Below are 19,348 nucleotides of genomic sequence, written 5' to 3'. Positions count from 1 at the left end.
CTAGGAGAAGACTGAACTGCAGTAGCTGCGTGTATCTCTTTCTGTGCAATTTGAGTGTCAACTAGTGATATTGTCTGGCTTCCCCTCCAAAGTAAACATTTGTGTCATGTAAAAAAGTGATATATGTTTTTTGTGTATTTTGTTCTGGAATAAGCATCTTCTGTTTCCCCATCATGTCGAAGGTGAATCCTCAGATTGGTAGAGGGATTTAGATACACACCTCTAATCTACCTGTTCAGGCATTTCTGAAGTATCCATCACAGCTGCTAAATACAAAATTAAGAACTGTACTAAAATGTGTGCATAAACAACTCCACTCATTGCTACTGTTAGATCCAGGTGCAGTTGCTTTGTTTGCATTTTGTTTTATCGTTAGCTTAACCTCTGTTTGTCAGAAATGATGCCTGGTTACCATTCAGCCCTTAGTACTGACGGAAATGGTAGTCTTGCTCTGTAAAGCTGACTATCATTCTGATCTCTCACAGGAAGGTGTTCCATAGCCAAGGACTTCCCACTGAGAACTCTGCCTTGCTCCATGACTAGATTTGCCTTGGACTTTGTCCACATTGAATGCAGCTGTCTTAGTGGGCTTGGATGGAGAAATGATCCCTTAGCTGGCCCCTAGCCTATTATGGGCCTTAAACATTAAGACCAGAACCTTGAAGAAGATCCAGAATTGAACAGGGAGCCAATGGAGTAGTGTAGCCCAGAGTGGCTTGCAGTTAACAATGTTTCTTGCTTAAACAGGATGAAAATCTTGCCATGTGTCTCTTAATTAGTTTCAGAGTTTGGTGATTATTCATACTATGGTTCTAACTGTCTTTAATGGAAAGTTGTCAGCTTAAACCAGTATCTTGCTGGGATTGGGGTTTAGGCAAAAGTGATCCCAGCGAGATTCAACCAAGAGAAGACTTGAGGTTATGCTTGTAGCTTGGAGGGGGAAAACCCAAAGGAATTGGGAAAGCTGATAAATATTTCCTTAATTGGAAGTTTGCTCACCTTTTGATATTGAAGTTTGTAATCTGAGGATCCTCAGCCACATCTGGATAGCCACATAAGGGTCAAGTGCTTTTTATCATTTATGCTTAACCCTGGGGCTGTGATCTCAAAATGGCAAAAAGTTCTGGATCAAGATTGGATTATTTTAATGCTCTGTGTGTGGGCTGCTCCTTAAAGCTAAAGCTTTCAGCTTAAAACTAAATTTCAGTGATAGGTCTTTGGTGGTGAAATTTGCTTCCCTCATCAGTTCAAAAGATCCTGAATCTGTTGACCTTCTGGTCAAACTGCAATGCCTATTTCTTTCCCAGAATTTTTCCAAAGTGGGAGGGAGGGATAAGAAATTGTGTGGCTGTTGGAGTTTGGAGAGAGAAAATTGTTTTTTTAAATTGGTCTAGATCAGTGTTTCTCAACCTGGGGGTTGTGACAGTTTTAGAGGGGTCGCAAGTGCAGAGCTCGTATTGGGCGTGGCAAGAAAGGCAATTGCCTGGAGCCACAGGGGCGCCATGAAACTAAGTTACATGCCTCAGCCCCGTGGGGGTGGGACTCAGGCTTCAGGGGTACAGTAGTTTGGAAAGGTTAAGAACCACTGGTCTAGATGTTGTAGAAGGTCTTCAATAAAAATGGATGTGAGTATAGCTATTTATAAATCTGAATAAATAATTAAAATTGTCTATAAACTCAATACTCTATAGTGGAGCAAGCTATGATTCTGATTTAAGCTGTTCAGTATAGTTGGAAATTCCTTTTAATAATCTTAGCTTCTTTGTTATCGTTTTCCAGAATCTTTAGTACTTTTCTGGTGTTTCATTTTCTAAATATATATCATCATGGTCAGATATTAAGCATTGTATGTAACTGAGGACAGACTTTTATACATGGATTTGATTTTGTTCACCATAGTGTTAGTGACTTTTATTGTTTGAAAAAGTGTGATGTATTGTGAATTTAATTTACTACATTTAGAAATAACCAAGAAATCAAAAAACTTATATCAGAGTAGAAGTTTAATGGTATCTTTTATGTGTTACAGTTTAATTCTGAATGGCATACAAAAGTCAGGATAGTGACTAACAACAACAACAAAATCCACATTACATCAAAGCAGCACCCTCTTCTAGTCCTAGATAAAATAATGTATTTTAATTCCTGAATTTCAAATACTACAAATAACAAATGTTATATGGCTAGTCATGACTGCCAGAACCAATTGAGATAAACAAGTTACAGGCAATGTTTCCTTACTGTCATCACATTTGATGACGAGATAGACATTTATTTGGTTTTGATTAATTATATATTTACATTGTAACATTCAGCTCACATATAGTATCTGATTTTAAATGAAGTACAGTTTATCCTCTAACCAATACTTTACACAGCCTTTCAATTATTCCAGTACAGGAGCAAGATATTGTCCATATACTCATTTATCCATAAGCATCCCTGGACAAAGATTACAAATTTCTCAGATTTTGTCCATCTGTTTTAATATAATTATGTTACAGACTCCTGTGCACTTTAAATAGCTCTATAACCAACCAGCTCCTTTTATAACAGTGATGACATGTTAATACCCATATTACCTCAGATGATACCATGACATGTCTCATAGTCATTTCACTTCATCTGAGCCAAAAAGCATCCAAAAATCCATCAAGTCACTTTGGAATAAGTATTAAAAAAAAATCAGTGCTTTCAGTAGCACAGAGCTCTTTAAAGTCAGATTTCCATAAATTTGCACAGAATGAAATACTAGCAGCATTAATCAAGTAAGAGCAAATAAGTACATTAAAGGGGAAACATCACTTAACCAACCAGAAACTGCTCCATCTGGTTTATAATATCTCGTGTGTGTTCCCACTTGAAGTTGATTTTTTTTTAATTAAAGAATGGTTCAAAGGTGCCTACAAGCAACAAAATTATAAAGGAATTTTGAATTCCTATTTTTGCTGCTTCAGTTAGAATTATAGCTCTCTTAATCTCTTGAATTTACCATTTTTCTGCTGTTGCCATAGTTAAATCATGTAGTTCAGGCAAAGCTGTATTCTTTCTTCCATTTGAACTTAACTAAAATAATGCTTAGTCTATTAGGAATGCTTTAAAAACATCTTTCAAAAATGTTCATGTGTATTGTAGCACTTTTGGAGGCTGTGAGATCGACAGGCCTGTAAAATGGAAGTCCTATTTATCCACAGAACAAGTGCAACATATGTAGTAGCAATATAAGCTTCTTCTCACCAGCCCATCCTTATGCTTTTGACCTGGAAGAGCCATACTTAAGGAGGAGGAGGTTTTTCGTTCTCCATGCCCATTGGTTCAGTCTTTCTGCTATTGTTTTTTGTGACTTGGACTAAGAGTATGAAGTCATTTCATGTGATCACTAGTCAGGCAACTGAGCAGCAACATGATGGTAATAACTTTCAGTCACTACTGACCTGGATGGAATGCCTACTAGTGGCTTTGCGATGAAAAGTTCTGTATCCCATTACCTATCTGCTGAGTCATCTAGTTCTCCCAGATTGCTCTTCTAATCTTGATTATGTACTGGATTATAGTAATAAGTAATATTTAACAGTTCTATTGCCCTCTGTTGTATTATAAGCTGTCCAGTGTAACGGAAGTCCAACTCAGAGCATTGTGTAAAATTGTTTATAAAAGTAAGCAAAAGTTAAAGTAGCACTGATACAAACTGAATTAAATGTTAAAGAAAACTATGATAGTCTTCGAGACTGCAGACAAAGTCACAGGTTGATATGAAAATGACCTGAAAGAGCCTAGAAATAGGAAGAAATGTTTATAGTTCCAACCACTAACCTGTATTTTGACTGGCTAATTTTAATGGCTTGAGGTTGCCACCCGTATTTGGACCTTACTTCTAGAATACTAGAGAATTCACTGACGGGAATAGTAAAATAGCAGGATGCGAGGACTGGATAGAAGTGACCTTTATCAGCATCCCCCACCATCACTAAGGAACCTTGGGGTCTACCATAACACCATTGGACCTTCATTCTGATCCTGAAAGATGTTCTGACCAGACCGAGCAGTGAAAGAGAACCAGGTGGCATAACTACTTCCATTGTCTTTGGCTAAATCCTGACCACTTCGAATGTGAACCTGAGGTTCCTGTTGTCATCCACATCCCTCAGGTTATTTTTCCTTCCCCACCTTATTTCTCCTCTATCCTATTTTTCTCTTTTTGCCTTCTATCTAATAAGAGTCATTTGGGTGGTCAAAAGAACTACCTTTTGCAACAGAGCTGTAAACCTGTGACTAGCGAGGGTAGCTAGAAGCAATGCCTTAAATATCCACTGCCTTCCAATATTCAAATCACATTCACGGTCTCTGTCCTTATCTTCATGACACTCAATGAGATGGGCCCAGAATACCTAAAAGATCACCTGCAGCTCCAAAATAAGAACCATGGTCAACATCTCCACTACTTAGATGCAATGAAGATGTCCACAACCAGGGCAAAGCTTGTTTGTTCAGGAGACAGAGCAGTCTGTTTCACACCACTTTCCCTCCCCATAAAGACTGGAATTAACTCCCACAGGATCTATGAACTACATCAAAACTCACCACTTTCCCACTTGCAAGGTTGCAAGCTAGAGTAAGTATCAGATACAGAAGCTGTATTTTTTTATATTTTCTATTTTTTTCCTCCCTTTTTTATATATTCTTTTTTTATGTAAGGGAACAGGATCGGACAGGATCAGCAGTTCAAGACCATGCAAATGAACTTTTTCTCCTTTCTTCAAAAAGAACAATTAATGCCATCTTATAAGACTGTGAAACAGGGGTTTTCCCCTATAAATGACTCATTGCAGCTAAATGGAAAGGGAATAAGGGAAATTGTTAAAATGAAAGCTTTACTTAATACTTTAAGTTTCGGTGCTTTAATTGCATTTCTTCTTTTTCTGTGTGTTTAATAGAAAGTTAAAAAGATTTTTAATGGTGGTTGCTACCATGGGAGTTAGCCAGCAAAACCTTCAGCCACAAATAACTTTAATATTGTAACAGTAAACTAGGGTTTTATTATCATCTTAACCATTATTGGGCCTGAGACACTCCATAATCAATATAACAACTCTTCAGGAACCCTACAATAACATGGTATGGATATGTCTATTAGTTCCTTCTGAGCTTCGAAATAATGTGTAATATCTCAAAATTTGAGTAATCTATTAATAATTTACATTTCACTACAAGGATTTTGCATTTTAATACAAGAACCTCTCAATCACAGAAAAAATAACCTTCACAATATCCCTGTGAATTAGATAGTAACTCATTTTACATATGGATAAACTGAGGCATAAATAGATTACGTGATTTACACAAGATCATGCCACAATTAAGTGGGAGAGCTAAAAACAGAACCCAGGACTTTGAATCCAGCTATCCCTCTGGTATCATATATAGACACATTCTCCTCTTCTAATTATTTCATGAAAGATATTCCAAGTAATGTGATTTTACCATGTTGCAAACTGTTGGCTCAGTTCTAGTCTGAGACCTGGAATGTAACATGTCACTGCCAATCTTGACAAATCCACTATTCCATTTAAATCCTCACAAATATTAATGGGTTTTTCCCAAGCAATCCACATAAACCATTTCTCTGATATAATGTTATTTACCTTTTGAAGCCCAGGAAAGTTTTCAGTGATAGGTGTTATTGTCTCTGACACTCCTAATGTGGCTTAGTTGTGTGCTTTTCAGTGGCCCGGAGCTGAAACATGAAACTTAGCTTCACGGGGCCAGGCAGTTGCCCTGCTTGCCACCCCCTAACACCAGCCCTGAATATTATTAATAAATGTACTTAATGATATTTAAGGTAGTGAGTTGAAGTCTTATGTCATAGTAGTAGGGGGTTACAAGTCCAAAGGGGATCGCCAGCACAAAAAGATTGGGGGCATGTCTACACTGACGGTGGCAAATTTGAAGTGAAGTGAAGACCTGCTCAATCGATTCGGAAGTCGATCTATTAAAACCACCTCCAAAAAAAGCATAGCACTGCATCAACTGATACGCATTTCCTGTCGGCGCAGCGCAGTGGAGATGACACACTAAACAGAAGTTACGAAGTCGACAGGAGTTACGAAAGCTACTCTCCCTAGGTTGTGTAACTCCCATCGACTGCCGCCGAATTTCACCGACAGTATAGGCCTGGCCTGAGAAACACTGGTGTAGGGAATTACATATCAAACTGGAGAATGCCAGGCCCTTGAGGTGATACATTCAAAATGAAATAGGAGAACGCCAGATACAACAGAAGACTGCCAACAGATTCCAAAGGCTGCAATGATATCTGACATGGAAGGAGGCATTTGCTTCCCTTCTGAATGGACATGTGGTGCCACAGTAACGGGCAGCACAGCTGGAGAAGAGATGAGTCAAATAGGTGAAGATGATAAAGATTGGTTTTCCCTTTTTTCATGAATTTAAGTTACCTGTGTGATTCATGCTTATGCACAATTCTGTGCTTAAATGTAAAATAGTTCTGCCTGTCAATTACGTGCCATAGTATGTTTGGCAGTTAAACTGCTAAGCAACATTGTGTGAAGTTGCTCAGCATGATTTGCTATCCAGTCTTGGACTAATCCTCTGATTTGGGAAGTTGGAAGCAGAAACGAGCTGTGCTCCATTTGTTAGTTCGTCTGTTCTATTGTTTGTTTTATTGTGTATTTGAGTGTAAGGCTTCTAAGTTTTTATCTATCTAACTGTATTTAATACAAAATATCTTGGGGAATATGCTCTTCACTGCTGATTCTGGGAATTATATTTGGCAAGTTGGGCAGTTAGTCATATAATGCATTCATTGAAATGTTTTGCCATCATAATTTGCTGATCAACTTCTCAGGTTAGCAGCACAATTTCACCACAAATGTTTTTTTTATAAACCATGGGGTAAGCAGTTCTAAATATCCCTTAAATACAATTTTGGCACATCTTACTACTCTGGCAAGGACAGCAGCCAGATCAACAGCTGCACAAAAAGAAAGGGTTTCTTCAAACATAAGGCACTCACAGATTATTCAGATATCATCTTGCACTGGCCTTAAGACGGCCCGTTAGTTCAAGCCCTAAAAATAAACAACTATTAATCACCTAATGGCAACATGAGTTGACCAGCACTTTTGGCTGCCTGGACCTCAGTCTAACCTTATTTAATAGCTTGTCTCATGTTTTCTGTCACCCAGGATAAGAGGCAGTTTGCAGCTAGGCATTCTTTTAAAAGAAGAGTGTTACAAACTTAACCAAATGTTTAAAATAACCTCAGTAACTTCTCTGAGTGCAGATATATATGTCAGCAGCCTTTGCAGAGCAACTAATAGTCATCAAGGTTTCTCAGTGAAACTACAGAATAAACAAGAGCTTCAAAAAGTATTGTTTTATTGTGTAGGTTTTAATCAGAAAGTAGAAATTTGGCAGGATCTTATTCTTCCCCAAATATGTTTACTTTGACAGTGGCTCCTTCAAAAATAGAATAATTGTATAACTCAAACAGTAACCCTCAGTTACCTTTTCAGAGAATAATAACTAAATAACTCTTGCAGAGCCTAACTTGGAGTGGTAAGATGAATGGCAACCATGTAATAGGTCACATGACTGGTAAAAAATGTGATGCGTAGTAAGAAGGAGAAGTGCTGCTGCTGCTTTGGATGGGTTTATGATTTGTAAGTCCCATGTTACTGTGTTTTCAAATGTATGGTGAGGACATGCAGAACCTTGGGTGACATCTTTTAGTGTAAAGTCCCTTTTAGACTGCAATCTAAATAAATAAATAACTGGAACAGAATAACGTAAACATGCACGCCCACACTCTACTGGAAGGCCTCAGAATTTTTTGGAAGTCATTTTAGAAAGTTTTCTGACAGTTCTGTTGTCAGCTGTTCACCTAGTTACATCTCTTTTTTCTGTTTTTGGTTTATTTGTTTTTTAACCTCTCCCACTCCTCCTGTAGTGGGGATGCTCAAACTATCTTAAAGCACCCTGCCCTGAGCTGACATCGATACATTGTACATCATATTTCTCTTATAGGGAGTTTTCACTTAAACCTGAATCCAGTTGTCTAGGAGGATAAAGTCCTTGGGTGGTGCTTGCTTATTCTTTGGGGCATCCTCTTTACCTTGAAGCCTTAACTTCTAACTGGTCATTAGAACTGACTAACTTGCCAGGAGAGCAGAAATAGTTAGCATCCTCCAAAATGAGTACAATTGGTTATGCCTAATCCACTAAAGTCCATTGAAATGGCCAAAATCAAGCACAGTTAGACAAGCTCAATAAGAATCTTTACTTTAACTATCTTTAAAGTTTACTTTACTTTACTGGCCCAGTTGCTCCCAAATGTTTTCTTTTAAACCTCACTTTATTACCCAAAAATATGTCTCTGCCATCTTACCATGACATCACCTAAGCCCCAGTATTGCAAAAGGCTTAATACAGGAACAGGGAGCCATTCAGAGATTTCCTTACAGGATCGAGGCCCAAGTGTCTTAGGCCTCATTTCTGTAAAATATGTGCATAACATTGAAGTCAATGGGACTTAAGCACAAGCTTTGCTGAATCAAGCCCTCAATGAGTAAAATCGCATACAGTGATGAGTGTCTCAAAGATTTTTTCAAGAACAAAATCATCTTTTTGAGTAAAATTTAAGTTATGATGTGAATCAACATAAGCCACAGAAATTCAAAGTTCAGTCAAGACCCTTTTTTCTTAACACTCACTGTCCGTGAGCCAACATGCCTTTTCTTTCTCACTCTCTGTGTCAGCCTTCACTTAGAAAGCCTTGATCCTTGAAAATCTGTGTAACCTTAATATTATTTAATCGTAGCTTTTGAAAGTTAATTTCCATGAGAACGATTTCAGAAAAATTCTGTCACTGAAGATTATAAAAATCCTTTTATTTGCCTGAGAGAACAGTTCTCAGATTTGAACAAATCCCATAGGTGAATAATGTATTTGACAGTTTGTTTATTAAAAATGCATTACGCAGCCAGAAGTTAAATTGTGTTTATAATATTTTTTAATGATGGTGACTTACACAATATCAGTCCATTCTATCAATACATGTTTATGATTTGTACTATGCAAATTTTAAAATGTCTTTTTAACATATTTCTTGACATGCAGATAAATATCGCATGGCTTATTTTTATTTCTCAGAATGCCTAAAGCATTTAAATCATATTGTAAGTTTGATGAAATGTGGCCAACAAAAATGCTGCATTTTGACTGATGCCTTTACAGCCTTATCACACAGCTAAAAGGCTGCTAGTGTAAACAAAAGCTCATTAAAATGTAATAGTATTCAACAGAGGGGTGACCACAGGGACATCGAGGACTGCTATTAGCTTCCATCCACCTTCCTTCCCCGGACAGCCCTGACAATCCATACTCCCATAGTATTGCATCGGTGTCTAATACTCATTGGAGATTTCTGTATCCTTGTCAGCCCAAAGGAAATCTCATTTCTAAGTTATAACCCCCTTGAAAATGAGGACACACACTAAAAATGCTAGTAGACATTGAAAGTAAAATCCTGGTCCTTTTGTGGGAGTTTTTCCATTGACTTCATTATAGCTCAAATTTCACCCAACAGCATAAGATAGATGTGGTAATTTTTACTTGAATCAGGACAAATCTTGAGAGACAATATATTGTTAAATTGCTCACAGAAGTCAATGGCAAAGCTTCCATTGACTTCCAACAGTGCTTGATCAGTCCCAAAATTACTACCTAACTGATCTCTCTTCATCAACTTGGCTTTGCTTTAATGCACCTATTAAGTTAGTGTGCTCTGTTTCTTGAGCTGTTTTCAAACCAAAGATATTTTGTTTATTGTAAAGTATTTATTATAAGGTGAGAATATTTATTATGTAATTTAAAGTAGTTGGGACCTAGAATAGGTGCAGCCTTATGAAGGTTGGACTAGTGATAGATTTATAACATGAACACATATCATCAGCCAGTTATTTGACTTTGCCTGACATGAGAACAACTCCAATAGGTTTTTTTTTTTAAAGCAGACTTCAGTAGAGCCAAAAAATATAAATCTATATGATGCCTTGAAGGTAACTTCTATTTGAATTATAGGCTGTCTTGTGATTGGTTCAGGAAACAGACGAGAGGATTACAAAAAGTTTAAGAAAAATATACTCACTTTCAACCATGTCCAAAATTTGAAAGTGCCCCTTTTTATATAAAGATACCATAACTTGATTTTTAAAATACCCATGTTTGTTTATATTCATGCACTGAAGTATGGTGGTAGCCATTTATGTGGCATTGCATTCTATTTTGAATTAAATTTGTGTTAGCACTTTTTGAAAAATATGTAGAAGATTCCTTTGCTAATCAAAGTGAAACAATCCCCACACACTGGAAATTAAATCCCTACGAAACATGCAAGGCCAGATCTCAGTAGGTGTAAATTGGGCTAACCATAGGAAAGTCAAGTGGAGTTATGCCAGTTTATACCAGTTGAGAATCTGCCTGCAGTTGTTGGTCACTAGAACACCCTCAGCCCACGCCAAAATTCCTTCCAATAAAAAGAATGAGAATACAAGAGAGGTAAGCCTTAGGCATCAGTGCACAGGAGATATATATGTTAAAAAAAAATCAGTGGTCAATGCCCATACAAATAAGAATGTGTCGTGCTTTTTGTTATAGCGGCTGCTCATGAATTTTTAAACATGCAACAAAAAAGCCATCTGATGAGGTTTTCTTTTGATATGTATTTCTATTTTTTGTTTTCGTTTGACCTATCACACCAATAACTCAAAAATATGCGTGGATATTAATCCAATTCTTTTAAACAACTTGCTAAAATTTGCCTTAAAAGCATTTTTATTTATTATAATTTATTTGTATGAATTTTTCTCAGGAAACAAGTTATGAAGTGCAGTTGGCATTACTGAATTTCCTTTATTTAAAAAAAAAAAGAAAAAAAACGCTTCAGTTTTATTTTTCTACCCTGCCATGTATCAAACAATCAGCTGAAGCCAGCCCCCAAACTACACTGAACCTGTGCCATTGGGGAGTCCTCAGATAATCAGCAAAAGCCAGCTTTTTAGCTGGTTAGTACCATAAAGCAAGGACCGGAATCTGGGACCTGTAAAAATATATATCTCAATATCTCATAATCGAAATGACTAGCAAGTTAGACGGTTAAACTTAGATATTACGATAACCTTGATGTTGTTCTAATTGTACACAGTCAGTCACATGCATAAATGCACACGTACATTAGATATAAACATGCATACACTCACATTTCACTAGGAAAGCCTCTGAGAATGAGAAATTATTTACATTACTATCTTGGAATACATGTAGAATACAGCTCATCTACAACAAATAAACTAAGACTAAATAAATAAAGTGAAAGTTATTAAAACAATTACAAGATGTTTTACATTTCTCCTCGGTATTGAGCTATGTGTTGAAAATACATTTTTCATAAAACCACATGCAAAGCTTTTTGATGGTGAGAGACTCAACTACCAATGGCCACATGTCTGGGCATATCCTTAGAAGCTAGCATGGACCCCACACAGACATTCCAGAATAAAAGACAATTACTAGAGAGCAGTTTTTCTTTAAGTGAAGTTGAATGTGTGATAGATAAATAAATAAAAGTCTTTTTCCTTTCTAGCACAAAAGTGGTTCTGCTGAAGGGCAAGTGAAAGCCTGATTCACATTTTACTGATTTTTATGTGATTTCTTGAGTTAAAATGAGGATTTGTGCATGTAAGATTAGTAATAAAAAGCGCATAAAAGATTTTTAGGAAAAGGAAGAAACCATGTGATTTAATGTGCCTTCTGCTCCCCCCGCCCTGAATTCCACCTTCCTCGTTTTTCACCATACCCCGGTGAAATCCCTCTTTCCTAGGAACAAAACTTAGTGTCTCAGGGCTGGTTGACATGCAAAGAAAGAGCTGCAATGGTTTAATTAAAGATTAGTTTTACAATCAATTTAGTTAACCCAGTGCAAAAGGCTGTGTGGACACTCTCAAATCAATATAAATCTGGTTTACTTATCTTAAATAGATTAAGAATAAATTTTAAGCTAAACCAGCAAGTCACTCTCAAACTGAAAGAAGAGTGTCTACTGAGAGTTTTACACCTGGTTAACTAACTATTTAAAAACTGATTTAAGATAAACCATTTCATGTGTGTGTGTGCAAGGCCTCAGTGAGGTCCGTTCTCTGATAACATATTCAGTGTTTATTACACTTCGTATGAAATAGTCTTGCCACTGAGTTCCATATTTTACTCCTATATGGAGCTATTCAGAATGTTTTAACAAAACCCCAAACTAGTTAAAACTCAGCTGCTTTTCTATTTCCTTTCAAGTCTGAAAAGTCAGCCAATATTTGTTTTAAAAAATTGAGCTTCACAAAAACAGGCGAAACTGTAGTTTCATGTTGAGTTTTGGGATTAGCTAGCACCTGGGATTCACAGGGTATGAACTACTGTGAAACAAAACTGAAGAGAAGATTTACACAAGTCCCTGTTAACCAAAACTGCAGATTTACACCACAGTTCTACTGTGCAAAAGCAAAGTCTGTAGGATTTTGCACTTAGCTGCTTAAGAGATGATGCCTTCTTCATTGCCCTGAGCTGCACCTTCTCAAACAATAATATCCTTTCTGCAGTACAGTGACCTGTATTGCATACAGTATTCCAGATGGAGTCTTGTACAGTGACTGTAAAACCGTCTTTTGCTTTGTATTCTGAAGATATTTTCCAGAACTGCCAGGTTGGTCCCACTTCCTGTAGTATGCAGAGCAAGCTCTCTGTCATTTGAACTAGTTTTCCTGTATAAACCAAAGTTGTCAGCACTGGTCCTGCAGGGACGGCTAGTCTCGAATGTGTTAAATGTTGTTATTAATCTATAAATAAGTTTTTAGCCTCACTATATAATTTATAGTATTGTGTTTCATTCTTCATAGTGTCACATGTGCAACTTCAGAAGGTGCTGGAGGAAGTCAAATTAAAAAGGGTGGTTCTTGCTCCTCTCTTGCACTTGCCTGCTCCATCCCCTCCAGAAAAAAAAGGTTAAATGTCTTTTCAAATTAAGGCAACTGTAATTAACCACTGGCATTGTTTGTGATTTGCCAACTCTGCCTGTTAATGAAAGAGAAATTAGCGCTTAGCAGCAGGAGCTCCTCATAGGCAGTGGCAAATGCTTAACATGCCAACAAGTTAATTTTGGTTTTAAGTGCTCCACTTAAGTCTTTTTTTTTTTTAATACAGTATGGCTTGTGTCTGATCATAATATGCTATCTCTGATACACAGTCATAATATAAAGGATTATACCAATATTATGAAAAGATACAGCGTGGGCAGGACTGAGTGAATAGTTTTGTTAGCTAATAAAGGTTCTAATACAGGATTGAGGAAATAATTTCACTGATTAACTAAGGCCAGGACCTTGCAATTGACTCTCTTGGGGTGGACACCCTTGACAATAAAGTTTTTCAGAATTGGCATTTCTGAACCTGTTGCAACCAATATAATGAAAAGTGACATTTGTGGCACTGACAGTTCAATAGAAACTGGTTTACAGTCCCTTTGAGTGGGTTTGGAAGTGTCTATTTTAATGAACAACTATAATTTCAAATACAAGTTACAGTTTATACACAGCGGCAAGTGTCTTACTACATGAGTTTTCAGATAGTTGTGCTTAGTGAAACAAGTCAAGTTTCCTTAAGCACCAAGGAAGAACAGCTGCTCATTAGCAGTGGGTTTTTTACCTGACAAACGTGCTAGTAATGAATAAGTACTGCATGTATATATGTTTCATAGCTTCTGACTTGCATAAAACAGTCCATTAAAAATGCAAAATGCATTCTTTTTGTTGTGGGTGTATGTGGTTTTGGTTTGGCTTGGCTTGTTTTTAAAATCTTTCAGTTATAGTGCTGACTGTCTCCTCAGTTACATATTCCTTTGAAGTGACTGGTTTGAACACACATCTTCTTTGTAAAAATATTAGGGCCAGCTTGTGGCACTGAAACACTACCTCACACTGGAGGCAGCATGAAGCTTCACTACCCCAATGGGAGCACCAGGGAGCAGTGTCTTTCAGCACACTCACCCATTTGCTCCCTCCTGTGGCTGGGCCAGCTGTATTTGTTGTTACAGTGAGGAACAGCAGGCTATGGCCCTGCATGCACCTCACAGGGCACTAGCCAAAAGCAGTCCTTGTGTTCTAGAGAGCACAAGGACTGCAATTGTTGCTGACCATCTATAGAGCGCAGCTGCTTGGTGAAGGGTGCTGTGCCCTCCCACGCACAGTCTGACTACCTGTGATACCTTACTAAAGAAACTTACTCTCTGTCTATATTATTTAGCATGACTAAATTGGTATCAGTAATAACTTCTTGCCTTTCCATCTGAAAAATCATAAGAGTTTTCCAGATGGATATGCAAACTATGCACGAGGAATGCTCCCTTTGCTACTGAAATGCATCCACCTCTGGGGTGGAAAGTAGCAGCCATAAAACAGTACTTAACAACAATACACAACAGTTTTGGAAAGTAGCAAACCACGCCCAATTGAAACAGCAGGGGAATCCATAGAGTTTCTTCTTCCTTTCATGTCTGTACCATTACGTGAGCACATCAGATAGTTTTCCTCAATTCAGTGTTGGAAAGAAACCACCCTAATGAAGCCAGTCTGGCCCTACCCACAGTTTTGAGAGCTTGTATTGTCTGCTAAGTGGACTTTTCAGTTATTGTGCATTCCCCTGACACACTTTTATTATAATTAAACATTAACAAAAATTGCCTATCATGTTGGTGTGAGTACTGAGCACAGCTCTGTGTACAAACCATTAAATGACATTCTATTGAACTTTTTCTTGTACATACGGTATCTAATAGCTCATCCTGCACTGTTGTTTTTGGCAAGTTCACTATAGCATATAATAAATCACAGAAAGAAAAAGCTTTTTGGCCTAACATTGTACAGACTGCTGTAATGTTAGACTACAGAAAGTGGTTCTGTTTTTAGACATCCTTTTACTAACCCAACATTCATAATTTATGATTTCACTGTAAAATTCCTGCAACACTACACCAAAAGTAGTGCTGCCCTTTAATTAAGTGCTCTCAGTAGGAAAAACGTGAAACTGATGTGCAAAACATATCGCTGTACACAATGATTGATAGTGATTACTTCTTTATGAACCCAGCCTCAAGGTCTGAACTTCCTGATGGGTAAAATAGTCTGTGGGGCTACTTCCTGAGAGTGCCTAGTGGGGATCAGTCAATGTTAGTAATATCTGAGGAATTCCTGAGGCACATTTTGGAGACATTGCGGTAGAAACTTTCTATGAACTGTGCTTTGCCTTAACAGTTACTTACTCATTGTAGAGATTATATTTTAAAGAATCATTGTTGATCTTTACTGTACTGAAATTCACATCATCTGAGGTTTTATGTAAACCCATGTATTTTTAATGCTTAAATGTCCAAATCTGAAATAAATGGAGAGCAAGGGAAGAAAAACTTCTGTATGTATCACACAGTTATTAAATGTTATTGCGAAGGCACTTAGGGGTCTGTTCTTACTGCTAGTGAGTTATAGGTTCACACTGGTAAAAGAATAAATTCCTTTGTGTAAACTAAACAAATATTTCAGTTTTGCTTTAAGACTCTAAATAGCATTTTTATTCATGGATCAGATATTACTTAGATGTAAAACAATTCTACCCTGATTAAATGAAAATCTTGAAAATTAAAAGTAGGTAAACTGTCTAATTTTGGAATAAAATCAGCAATGCATGTGAATTACTCATTGGCCTGGGACTGTAGACTGTTTTTTTCTTCTGTAGATGGTGGTTTTATGTTATATTCTCCTCATTGTTTTATAGATTTGGTCCTGGATTAGTCATCTATTGGTATGGATTTATTGAGGAGTTGGATTGTCATCGTGAACGTGGTATCCTGCTAAAAGACTGCTTTCCTACTGATATTGTAACTCTGCGACACAGCATGGCTCAACACTGATGTTGGAAGAGAAATTGGGAGGAAGAGGTGAATCCGGAAGCAATTTTACTTTCCTGCAGTGTAAACTACTGGCAACATCTGCCCTGAACTTCAGCTGAACTCATGCTGCCCGTGATCACCCTACTACCTCTTTTTTAGACAAATGTATCAAGAGTTTCTGTTTTGCTTCAGCCCTCTGCTGTTGTGAGCAGCCAAAAATTACAGACACAACCCACTCATTATCAGCATTTCTGTCTCTGTCAGTTAGTTTATAGATAGTCATAATCTTTCTTCCTTCCGGATGGCTTCTCCCTACGTACTGAACAAAAGAAAAAACGTAGAGGCTGAAAGGTGTGACTTTCAATTCTCCGTTAAGGAGTCATCTCAAAGAAAGTGCTTTTTCTTATCTCACACATAACTGTTAAATGTTAAAGATCCGGCTCAGACACACACACAAGCCAGGAAATTTGGTTAAGACTGAAACTCAAATTTAACACCCATATTGTGCCTGGTTAGTTTAGCTCATATGATAAAAGAGGATCACATCATCTTTAATACCTTGTTTTCACTCTGAATTTCCTGGCTTTTGTAAGTCAGACAGTTATTATTATTCTAATATAATGATTGGTGTATGCATTTCCTCATGCTTATGTTTGCTTAAAAACAAAAGAAGCTGACATTCAAATTATTTTTTTTAAATATTTTTACAAAAAAAAGTCAGGATTTATCTTGTATATATATTTTGGAAATTTTGTAGTGCATATTAATGTGTACTTTTTAAAATATTTTTAAAATATTAAAATATTTTTAAAAAGTGATAAAGCACACGACTTAGCAGTTTTGGCCTAGAAATCCTAGAAATTCTCTGTTGAGAGTTCTTTCCTTAGTTGATTTTAAGCAAATAATTTGTGTAGATCTCTGTAGGCCTCATGATGTGCAGTTTTCTGGCATGTGAAACTCCAAAAGGACCAGGTACGAAACTTTGCACATGGTTGATGTACTCAAAGGATATCAGCCTGGTGTGCAAGATGAGAACCAAAAAGTAAACTGCTTCCTAAAGATCTGTTCAGTAGGATGGGGAATTCATCTAAATAAGCACACAATCTCCTGAGTGCTATTGTTTCCTATTCTCTCCTTCCTAATGGGACTGCCAAGGCTGAAGGCATCTAGAGATGGTGGTGGGCTCCCACCATTATTGAAATTATGAGGGCTCCTTTCTCATCTCTTTCCACACTCATCAAAACAGGAAAGGGGCAGTGTTCAGCCTGACTTCTGCTCTCACAGCTGAGAGCTTGTCAGACAGACAAGACATACCTCTTTGGACTGGTAGCGTTTTTAAGAACGCTTCTTTGCTAACAGTCAACCAGGTAAAAACAAATTTTTGAGGAAGCCGATAGAATCACCATGCATGCTGATCGTCTGTTCTCTAACCAGTCACAAGAACTGAGCAAAGCTATAGACTCCATATTGGGAAGGGCATTTGATAAGAAGTCTCATAAAGCTATCATTACATGGCCAATCCCAAAGGGAAATTCCTCTCAGAATAGGAAGTTGAGTTGCATACTCAGCTTCTCTTGAGTTGCAAAAGCTCTCAGAACCTCAGCAGAGAAGTTATTTGGGGTCCACGATATTTTGAAATTGTGTACAAACTTTCAATCCAAAGCAAGAGGTGCAAAGAAGGTGTATGAAATCACTTTTTTAACTTTAAAATAACCACACAGCTTTTTTAAAAACAAACTTTCAAATCTCACTTTTATACTGAACTTTGTGCCAAGTTTTAGCCTGGATTTTATTTATACAGCCAATTTTGAAATCCTTTCTTTTTTTTCCTCTAGGAAAAAATAGATTTAATAATATTGATACATCCTTTGCTACAGAGGCAAGAGTACACTAGAGTTTCCACAATACCATCAGTTAATTACATGGCAAAGATTATCTTATTGTTCTTTAATTGTTACTTTGGAAATATCAATTTTCAATAAATTGTTTTTTTCCAAACACCTATAACTCATTTATGTTTCAACTATTACACTTATTTTATTTTTACCTGACAGGCTTTATGAGTCTGCATATAAAGACAGGCAGAAGTGATCTTCAGAGTGTACCTTCCTGATGCTACACAGAAGCAATAGTTATGATGCAATTGCCCCTGGGACTTATAACTCTGGTTTAGGTTAGTGGCATGTGTAAAACCCAGCATAGAAAAAAAGAAAGTAATAATTGACCATTATTCCATTAGAAACTCAAAGCAATGACTGCCTTCATGAAGTAGGTGTTAAGGGCAAAACTGAATTTGTTTTAGCTAATGTCTGCGCATTGTGTTGTATAAAATCTTTTAAAACAGTCTTCCCAATACTCACTGGTGCTGCTTTTTCTTTTTGAGTACATTAAATTTATCTGCACAGTTGTTGATAATTCTGTTCAACCCCCATCAAATCTTTGTTATATTTGCTTTTAAACAAATTAATGTTGAGGCTGCACAAATAAATAAGGTTATGGTTGTATAGTATTTGTGTATTTATTCCCCTACTTGATGCTGCAATATAATGGGTTGAAAGGCAGTATTGGTGTCCTTAAACAAAGCTTTGACCATTTTTTTTACATTGCCCGTTTAAAATCTGTGTATTACAATGGAGATGAAGAAAGCAGTAAAAATGAATGTACTGTACTAATTCCAATTGCAAGCCTTGCTATCACAAAAATTATTATACTGTGAGCCACTATTTTAAATGGTAAGTACAAAACATTAAAAAAAAACCCTGCATTGTTAGTCCTACTTGTATGTTGCAAATGTTCTTTGTGTATTTTCTTAGTTTATCAGATGTAAACAGCAACTCTACGAATAAAAAGGAGAAACTACCACATTTTTTTACAACGCTGTAGTCATTAGAACCTTAACATTACAGCCAAACCCAGTTTTATGGAGTATTCTGCAGTGTGCTAATGAATTATGCCAAGCCAGAAAACAGAAGTGTGCATAAAACTGAATCATGGTCTCACTGGCATATATAGACTTGCCAAGCATCTGCTCTTACAAACACTGTAATACAGCCTGTTCCAAGCCATCGAAATTGCTACAATTGTGTGCAATGAGTTCGATATGCAAGTCAAATTTCCTGGTCCAGTAGGAATGATACCTAAGCTTCCAGGTCATGCTGAAAATGACACAGTGTGGGTTAAACAGAACAAACTAATTAACTTTCCTGCATCATAGGAATAAAAAGTAGTTTAACAATGTTCCTTGAAAACCAGCTCAAAACAAAAAAAGCTTGGTATAAATAGTACAAATCTGATCTAAATGGAAAGGTGAACATACGGATGCATATATATTTTAAGTCTGTTGAT

At 36.9% G+C, this 19,348-nt stretch overlaps 1 protein-coding gene across 3 annotated transcripts in view; it reads left to right on the top strand.

The window, feature by feature from the left end:
• CDIN1 (CDAN1 interacting nuclease 1) overlaps positions 1-18,854 on the top strand; it is a 169,759-nt gene extending 150,905 nt beyond the window's left edge. For 2 of the 3 annotated variants that reach the window (XM_067558055.1, XM_067558059.1), the window contains one exon: positions 15,889-18,854. In XM_067558055.1, the coding sequence (XP_067414156.1) occupies positions 15,889-16,024 (136 nt within the window). In that variant the 3' untranslated portion in view covers positions 16,025-18,854. The remainder of the gene's footprint in view (positions 1-15,888) is intronic. The other variant, XM_067558056.1, reaches the window with a different exon arrangement.
• The last annotated feature ends 494 nt before the right edge of the window (positions 18,855-19,348 follow it).

This window comes from Emydura macquarii, unplaced genomic scaffold, assembly GCF_026122565.2.
Source record: "Emydura macquarii macquarii isolate MOO-44397 ecotype Brisbane River unplaced genomic scaffold, CSIRO-AGI_Emac_v2 contig_1876, whole genome shotgun sequence".
Taxonomy (NCBI): Eukaryota; Metazoa; Chordata; order Testudines; family Chelidae; genus Emydura; species Emydura macquarii.
This window is presented reverse-complemented; position numbering and strand designations above follow the sequence as displayed.